General features: G+C 47.2%; 2 protein-coding genes across 10 annotated transcripts in view; one reads left to right on the top strand and one right to left on the bottom strand.

The window, feature by feature from the left end:
- JADE1 (jade family PHD finger 1) overlaps window positions 1–22,152 on the top strand; it is a 57,568-nt gene extending 35,416 nt beyond the window's left edge. For 8 of the 9 annotated variants that reach the window (XM_019927921.3, XM_019927922.3, XM_019927923.3 and 5 more), the window contains exons 6-11: window positions 113–324; window positions 3,292–3,459; window positions 4,711–4,827; window positions 8,658–9,179; window positions 14,664–14,781; window positions 18,244–22,152. In XM_019927921.3, the coding sequence (XP_019783480.1) occupies window positions 113–324; window positions 3,292–3,459; window positions 4,711–4,827; window positions 8,658–9,179; window positions 14,664–14,781; window positions 18,244–19,151 (2,045 nt within the window). In that variant the 3' untranslated portion in view covers window positions 19,152–22,152. The remainder of the gene's footprint in view (window positions 1–112; window positions 325–3,291; window positions 3,460–4,710; window positions 4,828–8,657; window positions 9,180–14,663; window positions 14,782–18,243) is intronic. The other variant, XM_073804836.1, reaches the window with a different exon arrangement.
- The window catches only part of SCLT1 (sodium channel and clathrin linker 1), a 282,762-nt gene continuing 278,524 nt past the window's right edge, over window positions 20,102–24,339 (bottom strand). The window contains exons 22-24 of the mRNA XM_073804837.1: window positions 23,976–24,120; window positions 23,465–23,590; window positions 20,102–20,135 (exon numbers count right to left, since the gene is read on the bottom strand). The gene's annotated coding sequence lies outside the window, so the exon portion shown is untranslated. The remainder of the gene's footprint in view (window positions 20,136–23,464; window positions 23,591–23,975; window positions 24,121–24,339) is intronic.

Genomic DNA, 24,339 nt, shown 5'->3' with positions numbered 1-24,339 from the left:
GAGAGATTTGTTTATAATATTATTTATTCATTGTGCATTTTTATTAGTATGAATAGTATTATGTTTATTAATACGGGTTTATGAAAATGGTTTTGTGGCATTTTCCCTCCAGGAATGCCTGAGTTAGATGAATACACCATGGAAAGGGTCCTGGAGGAATTTGAACAGCGATGCTACGATAATATGAATCATGCTATAGAGACTGAAGAAGGCCTGGGGATTGAATATGACGAAGACGTGGTCTGTGATGTCTGCCAGTCGCCCGACGGTGAGGACGGCAATGAGATGGTGTTCTGTGACAAATGCAACATCTGTGTGCACCAGGTATGTGGGCAGCAGGGCCCGGAAGGAGGCCCCCTGGGGTGGTTCCTCCAGACAGGGTCCATGAGTTAAAGACGTGGGCCCATCTTTTTTGTTGCTGACAGGTGCTTAGTGTTTGAAGTATTTCTTGTTACTCTTACAACCAGGAGAACAGGATCCTCTGTGGACCTCATTCTTTCTTCGCATAGTGCCTTTATTGCCGTCCACAGAAGTCAGGTTTACTGAGACTGTATGAGCCCCCTGCCCTGCTCCAACACCTGGCTTTATAGCTATTGAGAACGCTGGAGGGCAGGGGGCGGGGGGACTCTTGAAAAGGCGGTTAGTTTGCTGTGTTAGTTGCCCTTGCACGAGCTGGATGGCTTAAAAGAACAGAAGTTTGTTGTCTTGCTATCTGGAAACTAGACGTCTGAAATCAGGGTGTCGGCAGGGCCACGCTCCCTCTGAAACCCGGACGGAGAACCTTCCTCGCCTCCTGGCGGTTTGCTGGCGGTTGTGGGCGTTCCTTGACTTGCAGCCACACGACGCTGGTCTCTGGCTTTGCTGTCACTTTGTGTCCTCCCCACGCATCTGTGTCTTCACACGTCGCCATCTTCTTGTAAGGCCGCCAGTCACGCTGGATGAAGGGCCCACCCTACTCTAGTGTGACCTCATCTTAACTGACTACATCTCCTGTGGCCCTATTTCCAAACGAGGTCACATTCTGAGGTACCGGGGGTGTTAGGACTTGCTTTAACATATACTTTTCGGACACTAGTCAACACATAACATTTGCTAACATGTTAGTAGATAAACGGAGCCCTTGAACAAGCGGAAAGGGTCCCCTTTTCTTGAAAGTTATTTCCTGTCCTCCGCGATGTCGAGAGGATTTGGCGGTTGCTTCAGTAAGGTTGGGCACTGGGTGATTTAAAAAGCTTGGGAGAATCTTAGTCTGGACCCTTACCTCTCTCGTTTATTTTTTTCATGCAGTAATGAAGTAATTTGTATTTCTGTGGGGACACGTGTTCACATACACTCTTTAGGTAATAGGCTCTCCAGAGGTACTTTCTTTGAATTCACCTGTTGATGCTGAGATTTAAAACCAACTTAAAGGGACAGTGGCTTGGGTGACCTCTTGGCAAGAAGAATCCGGTTTGCTTTGTGAAGTTCCTGACTGTTGTTTTCTTTAGAATGTGTCTGCTTCCTGGGTTTCCCTCTGCCTGAGGACTTTACCAGCGGTGGCCTTGTCCCGTCTCATCCTGATGGGGAGACCACAGGTCTCTTGCTTATGAAGTCATGTTATAGCCCATCTGTAGCTCTGGGTTTTCAACTTATCTAGGTGCTTTCCTCGGGATAATGGAGAATTCTTAGAGAGATTTTTTTGTTTCAAGACCATGAGCGTTGTGGCTGCCATTGTTGCTTTTACGTTGTTGGTGCCATTTACTTGGATGATGTTTCAGTTCTTTTCCTGCCATTTTACTTCCCCCCCCCACCCCCCCACAAGACAAATCTTGTTTGAAAAAAAGGGTTCTGCTTGAAAACTGCTCAAACCCTCTGCTTATAAATGAGTGAACTGAAGTCAGGGTGGGCTGTTCAGCGTCCCACTGCGGGTTAGTGGCAGAGCTGGGGCTGGAACTCGGGGAGCTCTGGACGACACCCACCCCCACACCCCCGCCCCGAGCCTGGTCTGCTGTTCTTTCAGCCACACCACGTTGCCTATTAGCATTTCCTGTGGTTCCTTTTGCTTTTGAGATGTTCTTCATGACTTGTCTTTCAGGCGTCCTCTATTTAATCTTCTATTTTATTTAGACTTGCTTTTCCAGTAAAAAAAAAAAAAAAAAAAAAAAAAATTACCTCTTCAAATGAGACTTTGTCTAGAGTGCCTGATACAGACCTTTCTGATATTTGAAACCTTAATCGTGTCAGTTAGCGCTATTAAAAAAAAAAAATTTTTTTTTTTTCCTTCAGCAAGTCTGTGTTGACAGTGGCTCATTCATGGCACCGACACAGTGCTCCTAAGCTCCAATCTTAGTGTCACTTAACTTCCCTGAACTATCATCCTGTGGTTTCCTTTTTGCGTCCTGGATATTCAGATTGCATAGTGGCTGTGTTTTTCCTGTCTGGAGAATTGGAACTATGTTACTGTCTCTCCACTTCCTGACTTGTAGTTCATTTAAGGATAAAGTTCTGAACAGTTTGGTGTTTTTAAAAGGCTCTGCATGTGCTCCTGGTACCATCATGGTGTTGTTTCTTCACTTCTTTAACGTTTGCCTTTTCTTTCTTTGAACCGTCTCAGTGACTTTAAGTTGCCTTGATTCCTGCAGTTTTTGCTGTCTTGTGTAATTTACCATCTTATGCAAAGCAGGCTTTGTTTTAAATATCCGCCAAAGAGACCAAATTCTCTTTGTCTAGAATGTCTCATTTTTCTGCGCCTGTTGTGCTCACTTGTGTGTGGGAGGCGGGCGGGGTGTCGGCGCCTGGTCAGTAGGGCTTGCTTAGCCCAGGGAGCGAGGCTGGTCCTCAGTTCCCTCTCCTTTTCACTGGTGTCTCGTGTAGTAGCTCTGGGAGGCTCTCAACTGCTTTGTGTTTTTTCCCTCCCTTTATAGCCCACCTACATCAGTAAATCAGAGAGGGATGCCTTCCGCCATCTAGCCCTGGAGAGAGTTTTGAGGATTTACTGCCCAAGTATTTAGAAACTTGATATAGATGGGTATCTGTAGCAACACAGCAGATCTTTTACAAACCTTTCTGTCCTCAAGTAGTTTTCAGGACCACCCTCTGGTCGGTAAGTACGTTGTACCTCGTACCCACCTCCCGACTGCTGCTGTGAGGCTGCCCGGCACTCTTCCTGAAAGGAGTGCCTCTATGTTGGGGGTGCGTCTGTTAAAATCTTTCTAGGCGTTTTAAAATTCGTAGACACACAGGGTAAAAATAACTCTTTTTTTTTTTTTTCTGTTTCTCTCTTTTCCTTGGGGATGTGCTGTGGCTTTACAGGCCTGTTACGGAATTCTCAAGGTCCCAGAGGGCAGTTGGCTGTGCCGGACGTGTGCCCTGGGGGTTCAGCCCAAGTGTTTGTTGTGTCCCAAGAAAGGTGGAGCGATGAAGCCTACCCGCAGTGGGACCAAGTGGGTCCACGTCAGCTGTGCGCTGTGGATCCCCGAGGTGGGTGCCCGTGTTGGTGGTTCACCTTGGGAGCCCGTGGCTGTTCGTCCTCACAGGGAGCCCTTCATCACTGGGCCACTTTGTAGCCGAGGAGTAAAAAGACACCTTTGAACTGCTACCCATTTTTCCACCTTAAATTGAATCTCGAGCATGCTGTCGTGTGGTCAGTGGTGTGTAAATTGGTGGAAACGTTAACTGGAGGCAGCCGTGAGTTGGATTCTGGGTGGAGGTGTTCAGACTTCCCTTCTGATGCCTCTGCAGCTGACCCTCCGCTGCTGTCACGCTCCCAGAAGCGGACCCGCGGCGTTCTTTCGTCCGCGCTGCGGCCCGGGTGTGGCTCTGTCCTTTCCCTGGGATGGGCCGTAGACTCCTGGGCCCGGTGAGCCATGCATACAGCACCGTCACGGTTAAAGAACCACTGCCCTAGGTCACATTTTTGTGATTTTTTATTAAAATTCTTACTTGGCCTCAACCTTTTTAATTTCAGGTCTGGTCTAATTTATTTCAAGTCCCAGACCTTGACTGATTTAATTTGCTTGGCTCACTCTGAGACTATCATTTGTGATTCAGATTTCAGCATTTTTTTGGCATATGATTTTGGTGCATTTTCCTCCCGAGGAAAAGGATCTGGGAGTGATTTGGATTGAGGCTTCACGACTCGGGTCTTGGTAGCATGGGAATCGCACGGTTTGGTATTAACAGGGATGCAGTTCAGTGATCCAGGCTGAGAGGAGAGGGAGGGGACCTTACTTATCTTGGTAGTTTTCCGCTTTGTATGTAGTGATAGTTTCTGACTGAAGAGAAAGGCTTTCTTTAGTGAGAGATTAAAAGTGGTCAATGTTTACTTCTGCTCCATCGTTCACAACTGATTGCAATATGTTTGAGACGGATTTCCAGTCCTGACCGCTTCTTAGCGGACCAGAGGTGTGGTAGATGGGTTACCTTGTCTTTGCTGTCACTCGGGTGAGCAGTGAGCATTGGGGTGTCTGAGTGTTTTTACAAACAGGACGTTTGTGTCAGATGACCCCCCCCCCCCCCGAGGAGGGCGTAGAGTTGGCCCCTAGCTGGCCCCTGTGCTGTCCTGATGCTTTAAAGTGGGATTTTACCTGCGCTCGGAGGGTGAGTGCCCCTCGGCACCCTCTGGTAGGAGGGCCGTGGGGGAGGAATGGATCTCTGAGTTGCTGCTGTCTGTGTCCGGCCCCTGTCTTGACGACCTCTGCCACCCTGTCTTGTTATTTCTTGGGCCTCCAGGTGAGCATTGGCAGCCCCGAGAAGATGGAGCCCATCACGAAGGTGTCTCACATCCCCAGCAGTCGGTGGGCGCTGGTGTGCAGCCTCTGCAATGAGAAGTTTGGGGCCTCCATACAGGTAACCAGCCTAGTCAGGATGGCATTATCAGCCTTCCTTGTGTTCCAGGGAGCGGGACGGGGGAGGGCTCTGTGAGCTGACCGTCACAGGGCTTGGAGATGGGGCTAGAATCCAGGAAGCGGGACGAGGTTCTCACAGCCCTTCTGAGGTTGCTGAGGGACGTCTCCAGCCCAGTATACACACCTTCTGTTGGTGGAGAGTGTCCAGTGTGACCGGAACCCCGGCTGTAACCATCACAGGGCAACTCAGAAGTCCGCCTGAGCTGCAGGGCAGTTCCAGTTTGTATCTGGTTTCTCCCTCCCTGCCCAAAGCCTGGCGTTGCAGCTCTTTCCACAGGCCGACAGTTCTGGGGAAGAGCTGGAGTCTCGGCACTGGAGGCTTAGTCACCCTCCCGCCTGCCGAGCGGCAGCCCTGCCTCTGTGGCTGCCCCCGACGCCGCTGGTTTCAGAGGTGCGCGCGTGGGGTGTCTCGGTGCGGTGCGCACTGTTGGAAATCAGCTTGGCACGCCAACCCTTTTGCATTTGGCAAAACGGGGACTCCTTGGAGCACCGACCGGGTGGGTGGAGGGACACCCATGAGGTGCTGCACCAGGGGTTCTGCCCAGTCTGAATATCTGATTTTTTTTATGGTACAGTGTGGGGGAGGGGAGCTCGTAGGTAAGAAGCCGGCCTGCGTTTTCTGTGTCCACGTACAGGCAGGTGTATTCAGCCATGAGGCAGGTAACAGGATCACGGAGAGACTATTGATGGCGTGCTGTTTCTTGGTGTTGGTCTAAAGCGCTGCCTGAGAAGTTCCTCTCCGGGCCTCACGTTTTTGGCGTCTAGACAGGCGTGACCTCGGAGGCCTGAGGTGCTGTCCCACCGCGGTCTCCAGATGCTGTCTGCGGCTGCCGTTGGCCCTTTGCCTCTGTGGGGGCCGCCAGCTCAGGGACGCCGGCCCCTCCTTGGTCCCCACGTCACAGTCCGTGGGCAGAGGTGCCGGTTTGGGGCGGCTGCCCTCTTGATGCAGGACATGCAACGGCTTGGCACACACACACACACACACACACACACACAGAGACAGAGACACACATAGACACACACAGACACACACACACAGACGCACACACTCTCTCTCTTTCTCTCTCTCACTCTCTCACTCTCACTCACTCACTCCACAAGCTCAGTCAAACTGCCGGTCGGGGCTTTTAAAGAAATGACCTCATTTGGCAAACTCAACTTGTATTTTGGCTGGTAAATATTCCTCTGTGTAAGGTATCCACTGACTGGTGTTTCTTTTTACAAGTTTTCATTTTACACGCCAAGCTGTTGTGCTTTTTCTTCCTTATCACTTCCACTGGTGTTCAAGAATCCAAAACGTAACAGAATATTCAGAGGGTGAGGCATGAGACAGCTGGTGGGATTTGGCTGTGGACCTTGAAAATAGTGCAGATTTTTGTATGTGAATGGAATCTGCTTAAAATTAAAACATGACAAAAGCCTCTGGCCTGAGCGTTGTGTTAGGAGGGAGTGAAGGAGAAATGTTTTAAAAGCCACAAAATAAAAGAAGACACAGAGGTGTGTGTGTGTGTGTGTGTGTGTGTGTGTGTGTGTGTGTGTGTGTGTGTGTGCGCGCGCGCGCGCGCGCGCAGACGGCCCGTGCGAACACTTGCAGGGAACAGGCTGGGGCAAACCAAGGAAAATGGACATCGTTTTCTTCCAAGTTACCCGGTGTTCTTCTGAGGATAGAAATTACGCCCTTTACTGAGTAGGTCCTTCACTGATGTTTCCAGGAGGCGGTCGATTGGGATCTCTGTGTCTCTTTTGAAGAGAGACGATAAAATGACTTTTTTGTTGCCGTTGACCTCTTTTTCCCAGAACATGAATTTGAAGGAGGAGAGGCCAAGGAAGTTTTTGATGATTTTTCATATCTTCACAGAATAGACTGATTTTATTAAAGAATTCCTGTCTGAAATGTCTGCAGCTGGAAAGGCTCTGGCTTACGTTTCTGTAACATCTGTTTGCTGAGTCAACCTGAATAGGAAAACCCAGAGGAAGGCCATTTGGCGTCTTTACAAAGCCCCGTATAAATGTTCTGCCGTGGCGAGTTCCTCTCTTCAGGTCGGGGCGCTGAGTTGAAGTGTCGTTTAAGCCAAACACTGGTAGTGTCTCCGTCATCTGTTCCCACTTTACTTCCCACTTGGCTGCCTGCTAGGAGGGAGGAACACTTTGTCTTGTACTGATAGTGACCAGGTGTGTGTGTGTGTGTGTGTGTGTGTGTATGTGTGTGTGTGTGTGTGTATACTGATAGTGACCAGGGGTGTGTGTGTGTGTGTACTGATAGTGACCAGGTGTGTGTGTGTGTGTATGTGTACTGATAGTGACCAGGTATGTGTGTACTGATAGTGACCAGGTTGTGTGTGTGTGTGTGTGTGTGTGTGTGTTCTACCACTAAAGCTGATTCCACACATTCCTTGGAATTGAGGTTATTATTATAGATAAAATTACAGATTTATGTTAGTTCATGCGCTTTAAGTGTTTTCAGTGGGGGAATTGATTTTCTGTGAAGGGAGCTAGATTTTCTGTACTTCTGGGTGAAAGCGACTTTTTAATAATGGAAGAAATCACGACTGGCAGTGAGTCACCTCTTAAAGGCTGCAATGATTGGGGAAGAAGCCCCGCCCACGCCGCTGCGATCTGTGGTGGTGCTGTGCAGGGCTCTGCTGAATGAGTTTAATTAATTAAGCTTCTCAGCTGGCCTGGGGCCACTCAGTTCTGCTCCTGTCTGCAGCCCTGGCGTGCCCGGATCCCTTGGCCTCACACAGTACAGTGTTGCTTTTTAAGGGACTGGCTTCAGTCACCACAGGGAGCCTCCTTCCAGGAATTCGCCCAGCAAGATCAGATGGGGAGAAGTCACTTTTCTCCTGCTAGGCCTCTGGCCTGCCGTCTGGATCGGAGGCACTACGGGGTTCCCCTGGTGGGGCGGTGAGAGGGAGAGGGGAGGTGTTTGGTGAGGCCGGGGCAGAGCTGGGTGACGCCTGGCCTCTACGTTGACCTCCCTTCCACCCACAAGCAGCAGGTCCCTCACGGTTGCGCTGCCAGGCGAAGCGCACACAGGTCTCAGAGCTTGTCCCCCACTGGCCTGGAAGCCTCTGCGCCTGGCGAAAGCTTCCTCGGGTGCGGAGACCAGTCCCGTCCTTCCTGTCCTGGATTGTCCTGGTCTCCTCTTCCTTTCCAGTCTTTGGGAGTTTTTAATTCACCCTCCTCAGTCTTGAGCAACCCTCACTGCTGGAGGAGGAGTGAGCCATTTATTTTCCCACTGGTGTTGGGGCTCGTCCTGACTGTGGCTTAGGAAGGAGGATCCACGTGCCTTTCAAAACTCTGGTTGGTGGTCATTCTTCCTGAGGAGATTCTCGCCACTCAGGCTTTTTATATAAACATTAAAAAAGCCCAGACCTATGAGAAGAGACAAATGAATGCCTCAGGACATACTCTGCATGTTGGGCACACGTTCTTCGGAGCATAGTCGGAGCGCCAGGGCCCCCTTTGTCTACACGCGCCATCTGTGTGATCGTGTCTGCTTTAAGAGGTGGTTATTGGATGCAGTTGCTTTTCTAGGAGAGTTATGGTTCGGTTTATGAAAAGAGAGTCCCCTTAAATCCCAAGCTGTAGCTTGTTTAAAACACGACTGGACCTGCCAGGGTGAATCCGCGTGAAGCTCCTCTGTCCCGGCACGAGCTCCAAGTGCAGCTCTTCCTGTGCGTGTGTAGGGAGGGGGTGCCTGGCACCCGGGGCTTCAGTCACTGTCACTCCCTAATCTCTCTCCTCTTGCTGTCTGCGTGTTCTTGCCAGTGCTCTGTGAAGAACTGCCGCACAGCCTTCCACGTGACCTGTGCTTTCGACCGGGGCCTGGAGATGAAGACCATCTTGGCCGAGAACGACGAAGTCAAGTTCAAGTCCTACTGCCCGAAGCACAGCTCACATCGCAAGCCCGACGAGAGCCTCGGTGAGGGGGCCGCTCGGGAGAACGGGGCCCCTGAGTGCCCCCCGCGGGATCCGCTGGAGCCCTTTGGCAGCCTTGAGCAGAATCAGGAGGAGGCCCACCGGGTGAGTGTCCGGAAGCAAAAGCTGCAGCAGCTGGAGGATGAGTTCTACACCTTCGTCAACCTGCTGGATGTTGCCAGGGCCCTGCGGCTGCCCGAGGAGGTCGTGGATTTCCTGTACCAGTACTGGAAGTTGAAGAGGAAGGTCAACTTCAACAAGCCCCTGATCACCCCAAAGAAGGACGAAGAGGACAATCTCGCGAAGCGGGAGCAGGATGTCTTGTTCAGGAGGCTGCAGCTGTTCACGCACCTGCGGCAGGACCTGGAGAGGGTAATGGTCGACACTGACACCTTGTGGTGACGTAGAGAAGAAGATTGCAAAGAGGCGACCGCTTGCCCAGAGCAAGGAGTGGTAGCCAGTGCATTTCCTCTCAGACCCTTGTACATACTTCAGCATGAGGTTGTGTTGGTTGAATCTATTTATGGGCTGGTAAACTCACTGTGCACACACACAAGACGGCCACAGAGCCCGGGGAGCCTCTCTGATTTAAACACTTCCTCGTTAGTTCTTACTGTTCTTCTGGAAGATCAAATGGGGTGTGTCTTCCCCTCCCCCGCCCCCCTTCATTCTAGAGCTAGAGGGAACTGAGCCCCCCAGGAGGATGCCCAAGGGGTGGGCTCAGAACTGTTTACAAACTGAGTTAGAAAACCAGAGTGGATTTAATTAACGGTGAGGGGGTGGGGCGGGCCGAGGTAGGGCAGTCTCTCGTTGAACCTGGGGAAACACTTTCTAGGTGCTGGTCACGGGCTCATTGAGGAGAGGGAAGCACTGCCTCTCTGACCCAGCTCCGCCTCTTGCCTGGCTGGCGGGGGCCTTCCCGGTACAGTCGCCGAGCAGAGCAGGCTGTGGGTGCTGATGTGTGGGCATGAGCTGCCATGCACATGCATATCTGTTCCCCAGGTACTCCGGCAGTGAGGTGCTAAGTCATCACTCAGGCTGTGTACATGTTGTGTGTGCATGTGTGTCTGTGTCCGTGTGTGTCTGTGTGCTGTGTCTAGACTGGGCGTGGGGACTCCTGGTGCACAGGGGCCTCCGATCTGACCCGGGGAGCCCCCCGTCCCGCGCGGCGCGCTTCGAACACCCTCACCACTGGATTGGCCCGCGTGGTGGCCCGTGGCTGCCCGGAGCCTCGGCTGGTGGCACCTTCCTGCAGCTGTTGGCTGGTTGGCGTCTCGCCCATTCTCCAGTACCTCTGGAGTCCCAGTCTGGACCTCCCTTCCGGCTACAGGCATAACTCTAGGAGCGGGCTGGCTTTCCCCCAGGGCCGCCGCCTCCCTGCAGGTAGTCTCTGACTGAAGCTTGCTAGTCGGCGATGTGTCTTAGAGCGCTTTCTCGCGTCAGCGCCCCCGACTGCCCCGACCGCCGACAGTGATTCAATTCATTAGTGCACAGATGGAACTGAGGCTTCGGGCCCAACGCAGCCCGTGCCGAAAGGCACCTAAGTGGCCTGAAACGGTTAACGCGTCTCCCCCAAGCGCCTGACTTATTAATGGGGGCTGTGGTTCACCTGCCTGGGAGAGACTCTGACTCAGAGGTGATTTGCAGCGGGAGTGTAGGCAAAGAATAGGGACAGGGGAGAAGTATGGAACCGAAAGACCGAGCTCTCACAGAGACCTGCACTGCCCTGGTAGAGAAGGCGTAGCAGTGAGAGTGTTTGTAAGTGTTCCTTAGAAGAGACCCTTTGAGTACCTGACAGGGCGGGCTGCTTGTGACGCCCCTTCCAGGCACCAGGTTAAGATTCCGGATTCAGGCGGGTTCAGGCGGAGGCCAGGCGGGAAGAGGGTGTGTGAGGCTCTTGTGCTCCTGTGCCCCCCCACCCCCACCCCGGTGGTGAGTGTAAAGAAGACCTCGCCTCTCAACCACATGTACGTGTGGCCTTTTTGTTAGAGATGAGAAAGGGATTCAGAAGGGAGAAGCTCGAATCCTGGTGAGAAGCCTTATCCCAACCTGACAACTGCTGTACTTGGGGCGCATGAGCTTTGGAGTCAGATAGTCCTCAGGAGGGAGGACGGAAAGTCTCATGTTCGGACTGTGTTTGTCTCGCAATCACCACAAAATAAAAGTGTAGAAAATGCTTGTGGTGTACTAACTCTTTTCTGTACTTAAGTTACTCAGATTAACACGCACTTACGATTAAATTCTAAACATTTTTTTTTTTTTTGGAGTCATCACTGTTGCGTTTTAAGTAGAATGATGCCAATGATGTATGAGAAACAGGGAATAAATCAGGATTTTTGTGTGTGTGGTATTACTTATATTTACTTTATTAAAGAGTCTAAGAGATTTGAGGGCATTTAGCGTCAGTCTGAAACGGGCTTATTAAAATGAAAAATGTGTTTTCCAGAATGTTCCACGAGGCCTGCGATGGTGGAGGCTTTAAAAAGTGGAAATCTTGGCCGCCGTGCCCCAGGGTGCACAGTTATTTGTGATTATAAACAAGAAGTGTATTAGGCCAAAGACTCATCAGGGCAGGGGTGACAGTAAGAATAAATCCTAAGTCTGTTTTTCAAGTAACTTAAAGTCCAGCCCAGTTCACACAACAGCATTTCGTAGCAGGTTAATATGTGGGACTGTGATCAAGGCGTGTGGTCACTTCAGAACTGACAAGTGAGTACCCTTCATTAGAGAGGCAGCCAACTCTCTGAGTGATAACGGTAGTGGCTCTTTCCTGCAGATATACACTGTGGGGCATTCTGCACACCCGGGTTCCAGTTCTGGATCAGAAAGTTAGATGACAGGAATGGACTCAGGTGGGTTTGGGAACCTGAAGACACGATTGCCGATATATGGCGGGTGCCATGCCAAGTTCCCAGGGCTGCCACTTCACTCTGGGGGGATTCCTTTCCCCCAAACATTGTCTTCTAAAGGATGCAATAAACATGAGTTCAGCAAATGAGTACTTGCTCAGATAAAAAAAAAACATGCTACCTCTGCACTCCTGCCTGGGGCATCGAAAGGGGTCAGGTCCCGGGGGACCATTTTACTCAACATTTGGTGGAATGGTCACCCCTTGACAGTCTGACAGAGGCTACAGTTGTCCCCGAACAAGAGGCATGTTAAGCTTTAGTGTTGCAAGCAGTGTTTGGGATTCAGGAAAACTTGAGGTCGTTATCGAGTTCCTGAGGGCAGTGGTTCTCAGCACGTGGTCCTCAACCAGCAGCCACGTGACCTGCAGGTTTTTGGATCCCACCTCTGACTCCAGAAACGGTGGGGTTGGAGGCCAGCATTCTGTGTTTTAGGGCCCCTACGTGTTTGTTTGGGAAACACTGCTTTTGGGGAAAGCCTGACTCTTGGGTTTAACGTGGTATGAGGGTGGCAGCCGAGGGCTGGTGGTTTTGCCTACCACCTCGCTGGCAATTGGGAGAAGATGAAGCGGGGGGTCGGGGGTGGGCGGGAGGTTAGGTCTAGCAGTCTAGCAGTGTACAGGAAGGGCCAAGCAGGGTGTGTGTTGAGGACAGAGCCTCAGTTCAGCTCTACATACAGGGGCTGCTTACGGAAGTTGCCCTTCAGGGTGTTCTGTGCATGAGAGAGGTAAGGTTTAGGGCACTCACTATACTAATGTGGTCAGCCGGCCTGGTTTATTCAGGGGCTGATTTGCTCCAATTGAAAACCCCGACCTTTGCTTCTTGGGGTCACAGCTAGATGTCTCGTATCAGAAATCATGGGGAATGGAAATGGAGAATTTCCCACTTAACAGCCAGGGTGGAAATCTTTCCTGGGGGAAGTGAAGACACCAAAATTAAATTTGAGTAATAATACGAAGTTCAGGTTCTCTGGCTCTGCTCTTTCCATTGACAATTTTAAGTAAAAAACGATGTATCTCTTTTGTACCTCTGACTTGAATAGGAGAGTAACCTTGTCCACTCCTAGGACGTCAGAGAGTTTGTTTCCATTTCCTATTTCCACAAGTTGGATTCCCTGTCTTAATGTAAAAACCGTTCTGTATGTTTTCCAGTTGTTTTGAGCCTGTGATAAGGATCTAGGTTCGGCCCCTTCCTCTTTTTGACCTTCTACTCTTAATCTCCCCTGGGTGGAGCAATATTTATCAAAGAGGGTCGCCTATTAGCTACCTCCATCCCCAAACTGGTCAGAATTCTCATAAAGGACACCTACTTCCTGGCCTGAGGGTGTGTGGCTGTCAGAGAAAGAATGTGCTTTAACCAGGGTGAATGACACTGAAATAAGATTTACTTTGAGACAGGAAGAGTGATTTTATTCTCAGTTCTTTAAGATAATTTTTATTTTTATCAAGAAGTGTTAGGAAGATCCTAAACAAATAGTGAATAGGTTAGGATCAAGAGAAGCCTGACTTGGTGGTCCTGCTTTAGGCCAGGAAATTATACCACTTACAACGTGAGCAATGCAAATGTGAAAGCCAGCTGACCTGTTCCTCTTAATGCCTCGTGTCCTCTTGGAAAGGAGGCTGCCTTGAACACAGCTGGGAAGAACAGCTGGAATTGTTAGGGTTCTTTAGGGGTGGTGTATCTGTACAGAAGCCAAAATGCAGGGCTGTCGTGTGTCGCTTGTTGCCACTCTCGCTGCCAAAAGGTTAGCGACCTTGGGGGAAGGTGGCAGGAGAAGGGATAGCCCAAGCGTTAGGAGAGTGCAGTCATGCCTTTGGTGTAGGAGCTGATGGGGATACGCAGTCCCTGTTTTCAGTCTTGCCACTGAGCTTACTGGGGTGGTCTTGTCCACATCTTCCTGAAGAAAGGTTTATTAATTGTGTTATCTGCTGTGTTGCATTTGACGTTTGTGTTTTCAGGCCCATGCCGTCTGATCAGGTCTTACCAGTAGGTTTTAGGACTGAGAGATTTAAGGGGGTTTATTGATTAAGTCATTAAAATTTGATTCTGTATTGACTGATCACAGGTGGCTTTGCAAATGGGGAACAAATTTAAGTTGATTGGTTACTACTGGTGAATGAGCATCTGCATGCAGTTCCCCAGTGGTCGCACATCAGATGCAAAGCGGAGCTCCTAGTGCTGGGGTCTTCTCGGTTACTGACCGATGAATCGAGAAGAGGGCAGTTTCAGTTTTTCAGGTGGTGATACAGAAAGCTGGCCTTGAGAGGCTGAGCTAGCAAGTCAATGACAAAGCAAGAAGGATGTTCCCTAGGTGTTCACACGCTGTAGGAACACAGCGGCCTGTAAGTTCCAAGGTAATTCAGAGAGTTCAGTGTCAACAAAAGAAGTTCACTTGGATTCCTGGTGACTACTTGGCCTTCTAGTGAGCCCTGTGTGGGGACATTGTTTGTGAGGGGCTTCTCCCTCTGATGGCCCTTGACCCTAATGCTATCTAGTTCCATCTTCAGAAGATGCTTGATAAAGTGCAGCAGAGGTGGCTTCTGAACTGCTCTGAAGCCTCTGACGATAGAATTCATGGGAAAGAGGATACTGAAGGGGTGATAAGCAGAGTCCTTTGGCAAGAGCTGGCATGTTTGGACTTGGACACCGATGGGCGTCTGTCTCTTCGCCAGGAGGAGCCTGTGGCCAGGTGTGGTGCAGGGGCAGGACCTCCTCTGACAGGCTCTTTTGTGCTGCTACCCACCTTGAGGGGTATACGCAGAATACTTGTTAGCACCCCAAAGGGAGGCGTAGAGATTAGCTAAAATGTTTAAAGTACATTTGGATATCAAAAGTCACTCAAGGACCTAGTAGGACAAATTTTTCTCAGGTAAAGAGGAAAAAAACAAAAAACACCGAAGTCCTGTTATAATGTATTGCTTACTTAGAATCTTTATTCTCTACGTTCTAGGTTCGGAACCTCACTTACATGGTGACCCGCAGGGAAAAGATTAAACGATCTGTGTGCAAAGTCCAGGAACAGATATTCAATCTTTACACTAAGCTTTTGGAGCAAGAAAGAGTTTCAGGTATGCATTAAGCCCCGGTAGGTCAAACAATAGGGCAGGGGTTTGTAAGCCCTCTGTTAAGGGAAAAAAATGCTAGTTTCTTTAATTTTCTTTTATACTGTAGAAGAATCAAAGAAGCAAAGGCTTTTGTTGTTGAAGAAAATCTTTAGGCATTCGAGGCGCCATGGTCTAGAGGAGAGGGCTATGAACTGGGCCTCATGTGTGGGTCAAATCCTATATTGGCTACTTAAAGGCTCAACACAAGCAAGTCTTAAGTTTTCCAAGTCTCCCTCATTTCCTCACATGTAACGTGAGGATGAGATCTCCAGCTACCTCCTGGGAACAACTGTGAGACTCGAAAGAGTAACTTACATATTGCAAAGCACTTGATAAATGTAAAGTATCCTGGGGATCCCTAGAAAGGTTTATAATTATCTAGCCTTTGGATCTACCTGTAACATATGGTAAATATATCTTAAGACTGTGTACTTAAGGCACATATCCATGTTGATGCAACATTCACAGTGGATTATTTTGGTGTAGTTGGAGTTTTGAATACTTTCGAGATTCAGCACAACATATTTATTTAGTGCTGCCTATGTTGCATTGCTCTGGCAAAGAGAAAAAGAAAACTAAGACATGGACTTCCCCCACCTCCGGAGAACACTTGAGTGACTTTGAGATCAAGTGCATAGGAGGGCAAGTTGTTTAACCTCTCCGGGACTCTGTTGGTCTGTAAGAGGTTTGGTCCAGAATCCTGCCCTCTGAAGTGCTTTTCCGCCCTAGCGTTCCGTGATCAGAAGCCCCAGAAAGCAGGCGTTACAAGGATTTCAGAGGAGGAAGAGTCTGTCGAGTGCGGATCGGGCAGAACCATGACCCACGAGCAGGCGGGTCTTAGGGGACCTCGTGTCTGCTGCCCTTTGAAGTTAGAGCAGCAGTGTCTGCACTGCTTGCCTTTTGTGCAGAGTCCACCGGCTTACTCTCCTTCTGCGTCTGTGGCTTTTCGTCTCTGAGATTAGGAAACACAGATACAACAAAGAAGTTGTTATAACCTATTATGTTGCAATCCACATTCTGGGTTTACCTAAAACTAACTGGATATGTGTGACTAGAGGCAAACTGGTCAGCCGAACAAAGAAGAGAGAAAAAGCTTGGGGAGTTTTAAATGATATTCTTGACGTGTGTTACATTGTTTCGATAGCATTAACGTATTAATAATATCATCCTAGGTAATTTCCTTCCCAAGAGTAAATATTTCCCAGATATATCAAGTGTTCTATCGTCAGCTAGACTTTAGAGCTGTCAAACTTTTAAAATAGATTTTTCTGAGTTAGGGTATCACAAGTACAGGCAGTTTGACTCAGAGTCTTTAAGGTGAACTTCTGTCTCTTCATTATTCCTACTTGAATGCAGATAAAATAGGGGACCTGTTTTCTCCCTTGCCCGTGGTGTGTCCTTGTGTAAACAGCAGCCCCCCACCCCCACCCCAAGGCTGTCTGGTGCGGATCACTCGGCCTCCAGCTGCAGAGGCCAAGCTGCTGCCGCCCAGGATCATTAGTGCAGGTTGTGTCTGTGGAGCTTTGCCAGTGGAGGGCTTTCTGTGACTCTTGTTAAAAGTCCTTACGTAATGAGTGATTACCTAGGAAAATAAGCTGTAAAGAACGTTTTCATCTGATTTCACTTGAGTCGTTTTTCATGGTTATTGCAGGCAGTTTTTTTTTTTTTTTTTCCCCCTTGTATTTCGTGGCTGAGGTTTTTTGGTAAGTGGTTGAGCTTCTTAACAAGGTTAGGAAGTGTTTTGTGTAACAGATGTAATGCAGATCTACGTTCAGAAGTCCTACTGCTGTTCCAGAACAGGAAAAGGGGTCCTCGCCACCCTCTGAGGAATGACCCACACTAGGTATGACGGGTTGGAAGCAGTGGTAATCTTCCTGTGAACTGCCCCAGGGAATGAAGTGGAAACCCCTTGGGACGCCTTTTTTCGCCTTCCAGTTTGAGACTTTCCCTTGTGTAGTTCGTGCCTCACACTGAGCTACCTTGTAAGAGAGATGATTCCGAGGGAGGCAGAGATGGCCCTGACTTAACGTGTGTCCCTAGGATCCACGGTTTAAACTGTCCCATGGTTCCGAGACTGGGCAGGGCCCTTCTGCTGGATGAGTGTCCTCGGCGGAGACAATACTTATGAGAGCCAGAGGCCCTTCAGAGACATGGATCCCAAGTCAGGAGAGAAATCAGAGCTTGGAAAATAGCCCCTCTTACCTTCCTATTGTCCCACATTAGGTGACTGCATAAAAGAAAGAATACGTGTGGCGTGACGGTTGACCCTGAGTTTGATTATTGAGAAAGCAGCCATTTCTAAACCAGCAGACTGTAAAACACCCTCCCTACGGTCATGATCATTTTACGTTTAGAGTTGCTAGCTCTGTTCTGTTTACATGCAGTGTCCGTTTCCGCTCAGCAGTTAAACTCTCACATGGGCTCCTGCCTGCTACTCTGGGGGGGAACCTTGTTTTCCTGGTGGTTCATAACTCAGGAAACATGAAAACTGCTCTTTGTAGGTGCTCTGGAGGCTCTTGCAGGAACGTGGTCCTTCGGATGAACCCTAGTATGTTACGAATTCACCCTGTCGTTTTCAAACTGAGGGTTACAGTTTATTACCATGTTGTGAGATGAATTTAGCAGGTCATCACTAGCATTAAAACAAGTGAAACAGAAACTGTTACAGTGCCTATCAGGCCATGAGGCTAATATGATTGCAGGAAAAGTGAGCTTTTACTGGGTTACATCGTGAAACTTAGTTCTTACTGTGATTTGCCTCAGAAATGTTTGAAAAACACCAATTTAACTTATCCTTGTGTTGGATGGCAGTTCAGTTTAATTCCACAAATGGGTTTTACATATGAGAGTAAACAGATGTACGCTGTGTCAAGAATGATTTCAAACACCTTCCTTTATTCATTTCACAATTGACGTGTATTTATCCTCATCATAGCCATGTAGCCCTGTGAGGGTGTAGATAATTTGGAGAAAGAACCTTAAAAGCCCCAGTACCCCCAGCCCCCCAACCCTCACCCCCACCCCCACCCCCCACCCGCTGTCTGTAGGCGTGGCAGGTGGCAGCTCTTGGCAGGCGCTGCTCTGAGACCGGGTGGAAGCAGTGCTTGCTTCACCGCAGACGGATTCCGCAGTGAATCCCATTTGAAAATCAGATCAGTTATTTTGTTTGACGGAAAATGTATTCCTTGAAAAGACATTGTTTCATGAAAAAGTACATGAACTTAAGCTGTTTTAGAAAATAGAGGATACTGAGTATTCAGATTTTACGGAAGGTAATACCTTTACTATAAAAACCGAACTTTTACGAAGTGGGTGGCTGTGTGCTTTACTGTTGGGTGGGAAGGCCCTGCTGAGGGTCTGGAATTTTATTGTTCTGGATTTGCCTCTGCTGTAACTTTCCTTGACGTGTGGTTTTTGTGTTCGTAGGTGCGCCGCCTTCTTCTTCCTCCTCGTCACTGGAAAACATGCTTCTGTTTAACAGCCCTTCTGTGGGCCCCGATGCCCCCAAGATAGAGGACTTGAAGTGGCATTCTGCGTTCTTCAGGAAGCAAATGGGTACTTCCTTGGTTCACTCGATGAAAAAGCCCCATAAGCGAGATCCATTGCAGAACAGTGCTGGGAGTGAAGGCAAAACCCTGCTAAAGCAGCCAGACCTGGGCAGTAGAAGGGAGGGGATGGTGGTCCCAGAGAGCTTTTTGAGTTTTGAAAAGACCTTTGCAGAAGCACGTCTCATATCAGCACAACAGAAGAATGGTGTGGTGATGCCAGACCACGGGAGCAGAAGAGACCATCGTTTTCATTGTGATCTTGGTAAGGGAGACTTGAAGGACAGACCTTTCAGACAGAGTCACAAGCCTCTCAGGTCCACAGACGTGTCCCAGAGGCACGTGGACAACACAAGAGCTGCCACCGCCCCTGGAGTGGGGCAGTCAGCACCCGGCACGAGGAAAGAGATGGTGCCCAAGTGCAACGGCTCCCTAATCAAAGTAAACTATAACCAGACTGCAGTCAAAGTGCCTACAACACCTGCCAGCCCAGTGAAGAACTGGGGAGGATTCCGGATTCCAAAGAAGGGGGAACGGCAGCAGCAGGGAGAGGCCCACGAGGGGGCCTGCCACCAGCACTCAGACTACCCCTATTTGGGCTTAGGCCGAGTTCCAGCCAAGGAGAGGGCAAAGAGCAAGTTGAAATCTGACAACGAGAATGACGGGTACGTCCCTGATGTAGAGATGAGTGACTCAGAGAGCGAGGCATCAGAAAAGAAATGTATACATGCCAGCAGCACCATTAACAGGAGGACAGACATTATCAGGAGAAGCATTTTGGCCTCTTGATGAAGCAGAGATGGCTTGGGAGCACCACGGGCTTGTCACGGGGTAGGCGAGAGTTCAGACACGGGGGACGAGCAGAAACCCGTCACTCCTGAGCTGCACAAACACATTTACTTGCAATTCAGATTGAATCTTTTTTTTTGAGTCATTTATAAATCATTGTTGTGAGAAGTGTGTTATTTGCAACTTGTTGAGGAAACACAAGAGTTAGATTGTAACCGTAAGATGCTAAGACTAGAGGCTGAATTAAACACTAAAATAAGAATGGATGAATTAAGTTTCTAAAGAGGGCAAGGCTTTTAAATAAGCCTCATGAGTTTTTACTGCCCTCTGTATTCTTCCCAAAGCACAAACTCTTGGTTACCTGAATATACAGAATCAGATGTGGTTCTTGAGAAATGCTCACATACCATTTAATAGCCCATAAAACTTATTTTCTAGGACTGTGGTGGATCTTGAAATCATATTTATACTTTGGCCCACAAGGCTGTTTTTGTTGCATTATAGTATACGGGCAGTAGCTCTGAAGCTTCAGTAACTCTAGGGAATTCATGTGTAAATATAGCAGATGAGGGAAGAGAAAATTTAAAAGTCATTACTGGAAGATCTGAAGGGACAAGGTAGAGCCGCTGGAGCTTGGAGATTTAGGGTAAATGTAAGCAAGGTCCTGCTGCCGGAAGCCCTTGAATGTGTTGTGGATATAGGGCTGGTGGAGGGTGAAGCCATTACAGAGTTCCATCTGTGAGAAAGGGCAGTTGAGGTCCTGTCTTTACCAGTCCTTTTGACCTTTCTCTTCCCTAACCACTGCCTTTTGGGCCAGCTTGGGATTTCGCTGGCCATTGGCAAAAACTGGCCATCTGGCTTCCAACAATACAATGGCTATTCAAGTTCAAGTGATGAACTTCCAGACTCTGGTGACTCATATTTCCCAGAGCCGACCACTAGTGCATATGTTGGGGAATCCGGCCTTCCAACATGAACAGATTCCTTTAAAAAAAAAAAAAAAAAAAACAAGAAAAACAAGACAAAAAAAAAGCAAAATAGGTTATATTTAAAAAAAAAAATAGAAAGGCAATAAGTTGCGATAACCTCTTACCATTGATTGACCAAGGTTATACAGGAAAGAGATTGAAGTGTAATAGGTTTTCTGGAGTCAGAGTTCTAAGCTCTAGTTCGTAACTTGGACTTTCTAATTGCAAACGGCAATAACTAGTAAGTTATCAGCAATAATAAATTTAGCATTAAATTTGAGTACAATGTTCTGTTTTTTGCACTCGCTGCAGTGCATTATGTATTAAGACAGTGGATAGTGTTAAGGTCCTGTTAATTTTTTTTTGGAATTCAATGTAGTTGTGAATCAAACTTAAGGAAAGTTTAAGTAGCAATGAGATTTAGAGTTATGGGCACTTGGAACAAGCCCAACTTCCCCTAAATTATCCTTTAGTTTGTTAATATCAGTATTCAGATTCCTGATTCATTTATACATTTGTTTCCATGTGGCAGGGACATTCTGATACTTAATGAGTAATGCTTTGAGTTCTGTAGTTACCTTTCAAGTCTTCCGGACGATTGTCAACAAGGAAAAAGGCTTATTGAATTCCATCTTGCTATGCAAGTTTTATCAGATGATCAAATAGTAGATCTGATACATCCCCATTGTATGTATGACATTTTCAAACCAAGTCTTAACTTTTCGAATACATTTTAGTAGCTAATTCAGGGGAGGGGAAAGAATGACCCAGGTTTTTAGATTGACTATTTTTGAGCTATGGGGCTCATTTTTCAAAGACTGTTGTCCAGATAAACTGTTGCTACAGATACTAGAAGTTTCTTATGAATCCAAGTTGTACATTAACTCGGCATAATTTAAAAATTTTTTTTTTTTTTTTTTTTTTTTTTGCATATGAGCAAAAAACCTTTTGCTGGATACAGGAGAAGGTGGACTCGATTTACAGTTATCTTTTGACTACAGCAACAGCTCTGGGTGAGAGTAGAATATATAGAGGGATAATTTGTCAAGCCATAAAAAGAAAATCTAAATTAATTCTAGTAAGTGTATGACCTCTCACCATTATAAGAGGTACCAGATTCATTTGCACTATTAGGAATGCTAGTTTTGTGCAAAAATAATGCCTTACCTGTTTTTTCCCCACATTTAGGTTGAAAAGCTTTCAAACGTTCCAAGTTATGCTGAACCAAAAACAAAACAAAACAAAAAATAAAAAAAAAAAAAAAACCCACACAAGAACTAAACACCTAAAAACAAAAAGCCCACACTTTTAATTCCTGCTTTGAAATGCAAATGGTACAGAGCTCAGTTTCTCTGGCACAGTGTAATGATAGCTCTGTGAGTGGGTGAGTTTCATGTCCTGCTGGGAACTCTGTATGCGGCCGCATGAGCGGCAACCAGCCAGCCGAACCTGCCCACCTGCACTCTGAGTACGGAACCATTTGCCTTCTTTTCTCCTTCTCCTCCTTCTTTTTCTTTTTTTTTTTTTTTTTGTTTTTTAAAGCTTTATCTATCTTTCCTTGTGCATCCTGACCAAGAAATATCTTTGATTATGATCAATGTATTATGTCAAAATGTAGGCTAGTTAAACTTTTGTAAAGTTGCCTGGAATGTCATTTGTTAGGTTATAAACACAAAATCTAAATGAAGGGTTATATGTGTTGTGTACAAATCTTAATTATTTTGAAATGGACAAACTTGTCATTACATTTGTAACCTTGTACAGAGGATTTTTCACTATGTGCCTAGCTTGGTGTCCATTCAGCTAAAGTTGAAAAAAAAAAGGTGCATGAAGAGTTAAAAATCAGAATTAAACAAAGTATATGTAGAGATGACTATTTTATATTACATGGCCCAATCCTGTATTTATTTCTACCCCCTTTTTGAAAGTATTTATAAAACTAGTTGAGGACAGCTGTATTTTTTTGTTGAACTATTTAGTAGAATTTGTGCCTTTTTGTCTGTATGTGAATAAATGCTGTACATTTTGCAGTACATTTTAGAGTGTCTTGAAATCTGGTTTTGCTAAATATTTAGATGTATATGACTTAGCTGCATATGTATGTGATGTCTCACATGATGGTACATGTCGACAGTCTCACAGCTTAGATCAGGAACGCAAACTGCAGGGAACATGACCAAGACTGTGGAAGAGCACAGATTCACTAGGCTGCTTTCTGGCTCAACTTTGATGGTGAGACACTGATATATGATAATGGTTTGATTTTAGTGTTCCCCACCTGGAGTTCTTTCCAGAATACAGTTTTAGAGCTGAAAACAACCAGTTGAAGCACCTTACACATTAGGGTTGGAGACACCTGGGTTTAGAGGCTGAAGTACAGTTCACCAGCCGTGTGACCTTTGCCAAGTCACCTAACCTTTATAAGCCTCAACTTTCCCTTCTGTGAAAGGACAGTGACATCCTACTATCTATCTTCCTGGGGTTGCTGTGCTATTTAAAGCAAGCTCACAGAGCATCTCATAGAAAGCACGTGGTAGGCATTTGGTAAATGTTTGGCTATTATGATTAGGAACAAGACACTGACTTCTTCAACATAATGTTGACTGATAAGCCTTCTGAGGCAAAAAAAATGTTATTTCTGAATGACAGGGAGACTGTGTTTATAAGACTCTTAAAAAATAATTTTCAAAGGGCGCAGTTTCATTAAATGCATTCTTTTGATCACAGAATTCTGGAACATTAGGGCAAAGAAGAGGTATCTCTATTCTACAGAGAAGACACGTCCAAGATCATAGCATTAGGCATTGGCGGGACCGGGCCAAGGCCTTAGTTCTAATTTCTAGTTTGGTGTTCTCCCTGCCTGAAGCAGGCTTTACTCAACCCCTACATGCAGGCATTAGCATATAATGAAATGCACCTTTGTGCTGGGAACAGCAAAAGCCGGGAGGGTTACATATTCTCATGTAGATTACAACGTACAGGAGTCACAACAGGGTAGCGGTACAGAGTCCCTAATTTACAACTTTTGTAAAAATTTGGCCAGTTTTTTAAAACATGAATTGTTCATACATTTGGCTAAAAGCTTGTTTATTTCGCCTTGTTCCTCCTTAGTGACTATTCCCTTCCACATAGCTTGCTCTGAGTAAGACCCCAGAGAGAAATAACTGTGATTCTTCCTACAAGGTCTAAAGTTGAATAACCACGATAGTTCTCTAGGGAAATTAAGTCCCCAGGAGCCAGAGGATAGGGCCTATTGCTGGCAGTTCTGCAACATGTGATGGGAAACGTGGCACCAGGGACTCGTGTATGTGTTTTTAGCCAGATCACTTAGAAAACGGTTTCTACCTTTGAAACATTCGCCGTCTGCAGCAAACTTCGCAATTAACTTCAAGGTTGAAATCTTCAATATGATTTCCCTTCAGTGCTCAGAACTGCCTTAGATGATGTGCTCCAGTCCGGGGCAGAATAGACCTTTGATTGAAAAAGAGGGTAAAAGCAAATCTGTTATCTACTTCCTTGACTTTGACCATTCCCTGTGCTGCTAAGTTTGATGCTGCTGCAATCCAGCTTTTTCTGAGTTCTGGTGGACTGCTTGTTGGGCGTTTCCTCTTTGATGTATGCAGGTGCTTGGGATTTTGGAACTCATCCTTTTCTATGTCCTGCCTTAAGAGAATGCCATCCAAGCCTGGAACCTGTTCTTATTTCTTCAACTCCTGTAGCCAAATGCTGATCTAGATCTATGTATTATACGTAGTATCTCTTCAGCAACTTTTGCTTCTCTTAATCCCACTACCGCTTGCCATACAGTGTTCAAGCCTCATCATTTCTTGCCTGGATTATCACAGCAGCCTCTTACCTGGTTTCCTTGGTTCAAGTCTTGCTGAAATCAATCACTGCTCCCAGTTAGCTGCGGTCTTGCCAGCGCTATCTCCGTAGTGATAACTTCCACAATAAAAACTGGCTTTGTTATTCCACAAGCTCGTCAGAGAACCTCCAGGCTTCTGTACATGATTACAAAAGGCTTATCAAATGGCAAAAGCACTGCTTGGTATTTTATGCGTATTAATTTGTTTAAGCCTCACAGCATGTGAGGAAGGCACTATTATCTATCTGCAGATGAGGAAACAGAGGCACAGCAATTAAGTAATTTGCTCAAGGTCAGTAGGTGGTAGAGCTGGGCGTCAATCCTAGCCAGGCTGCAACTAAGCCCCCCGGGCCCT

Source organism: Tursiops truncatus, chromosome 5, assembly GCF_011762595.2.
Source record: "Tursiops truncatus isolate mTurTru1 chromosome 5, mTurTru1.mat.Y, whole genome shotgun sequence".
In the NCBI taxonomy this organism is placed as follows: Eukaryota; Metazoa; Chordata; class Mammalia; order Artiodactyla; family Delphinidae; genus Tursiops; species Tursiops truncatus.
The sequence above is the reverse complement of the archived record's forward strand: the minus strand, read 5'-3'. Positions and strand labels throughout refer to the sequence as shown.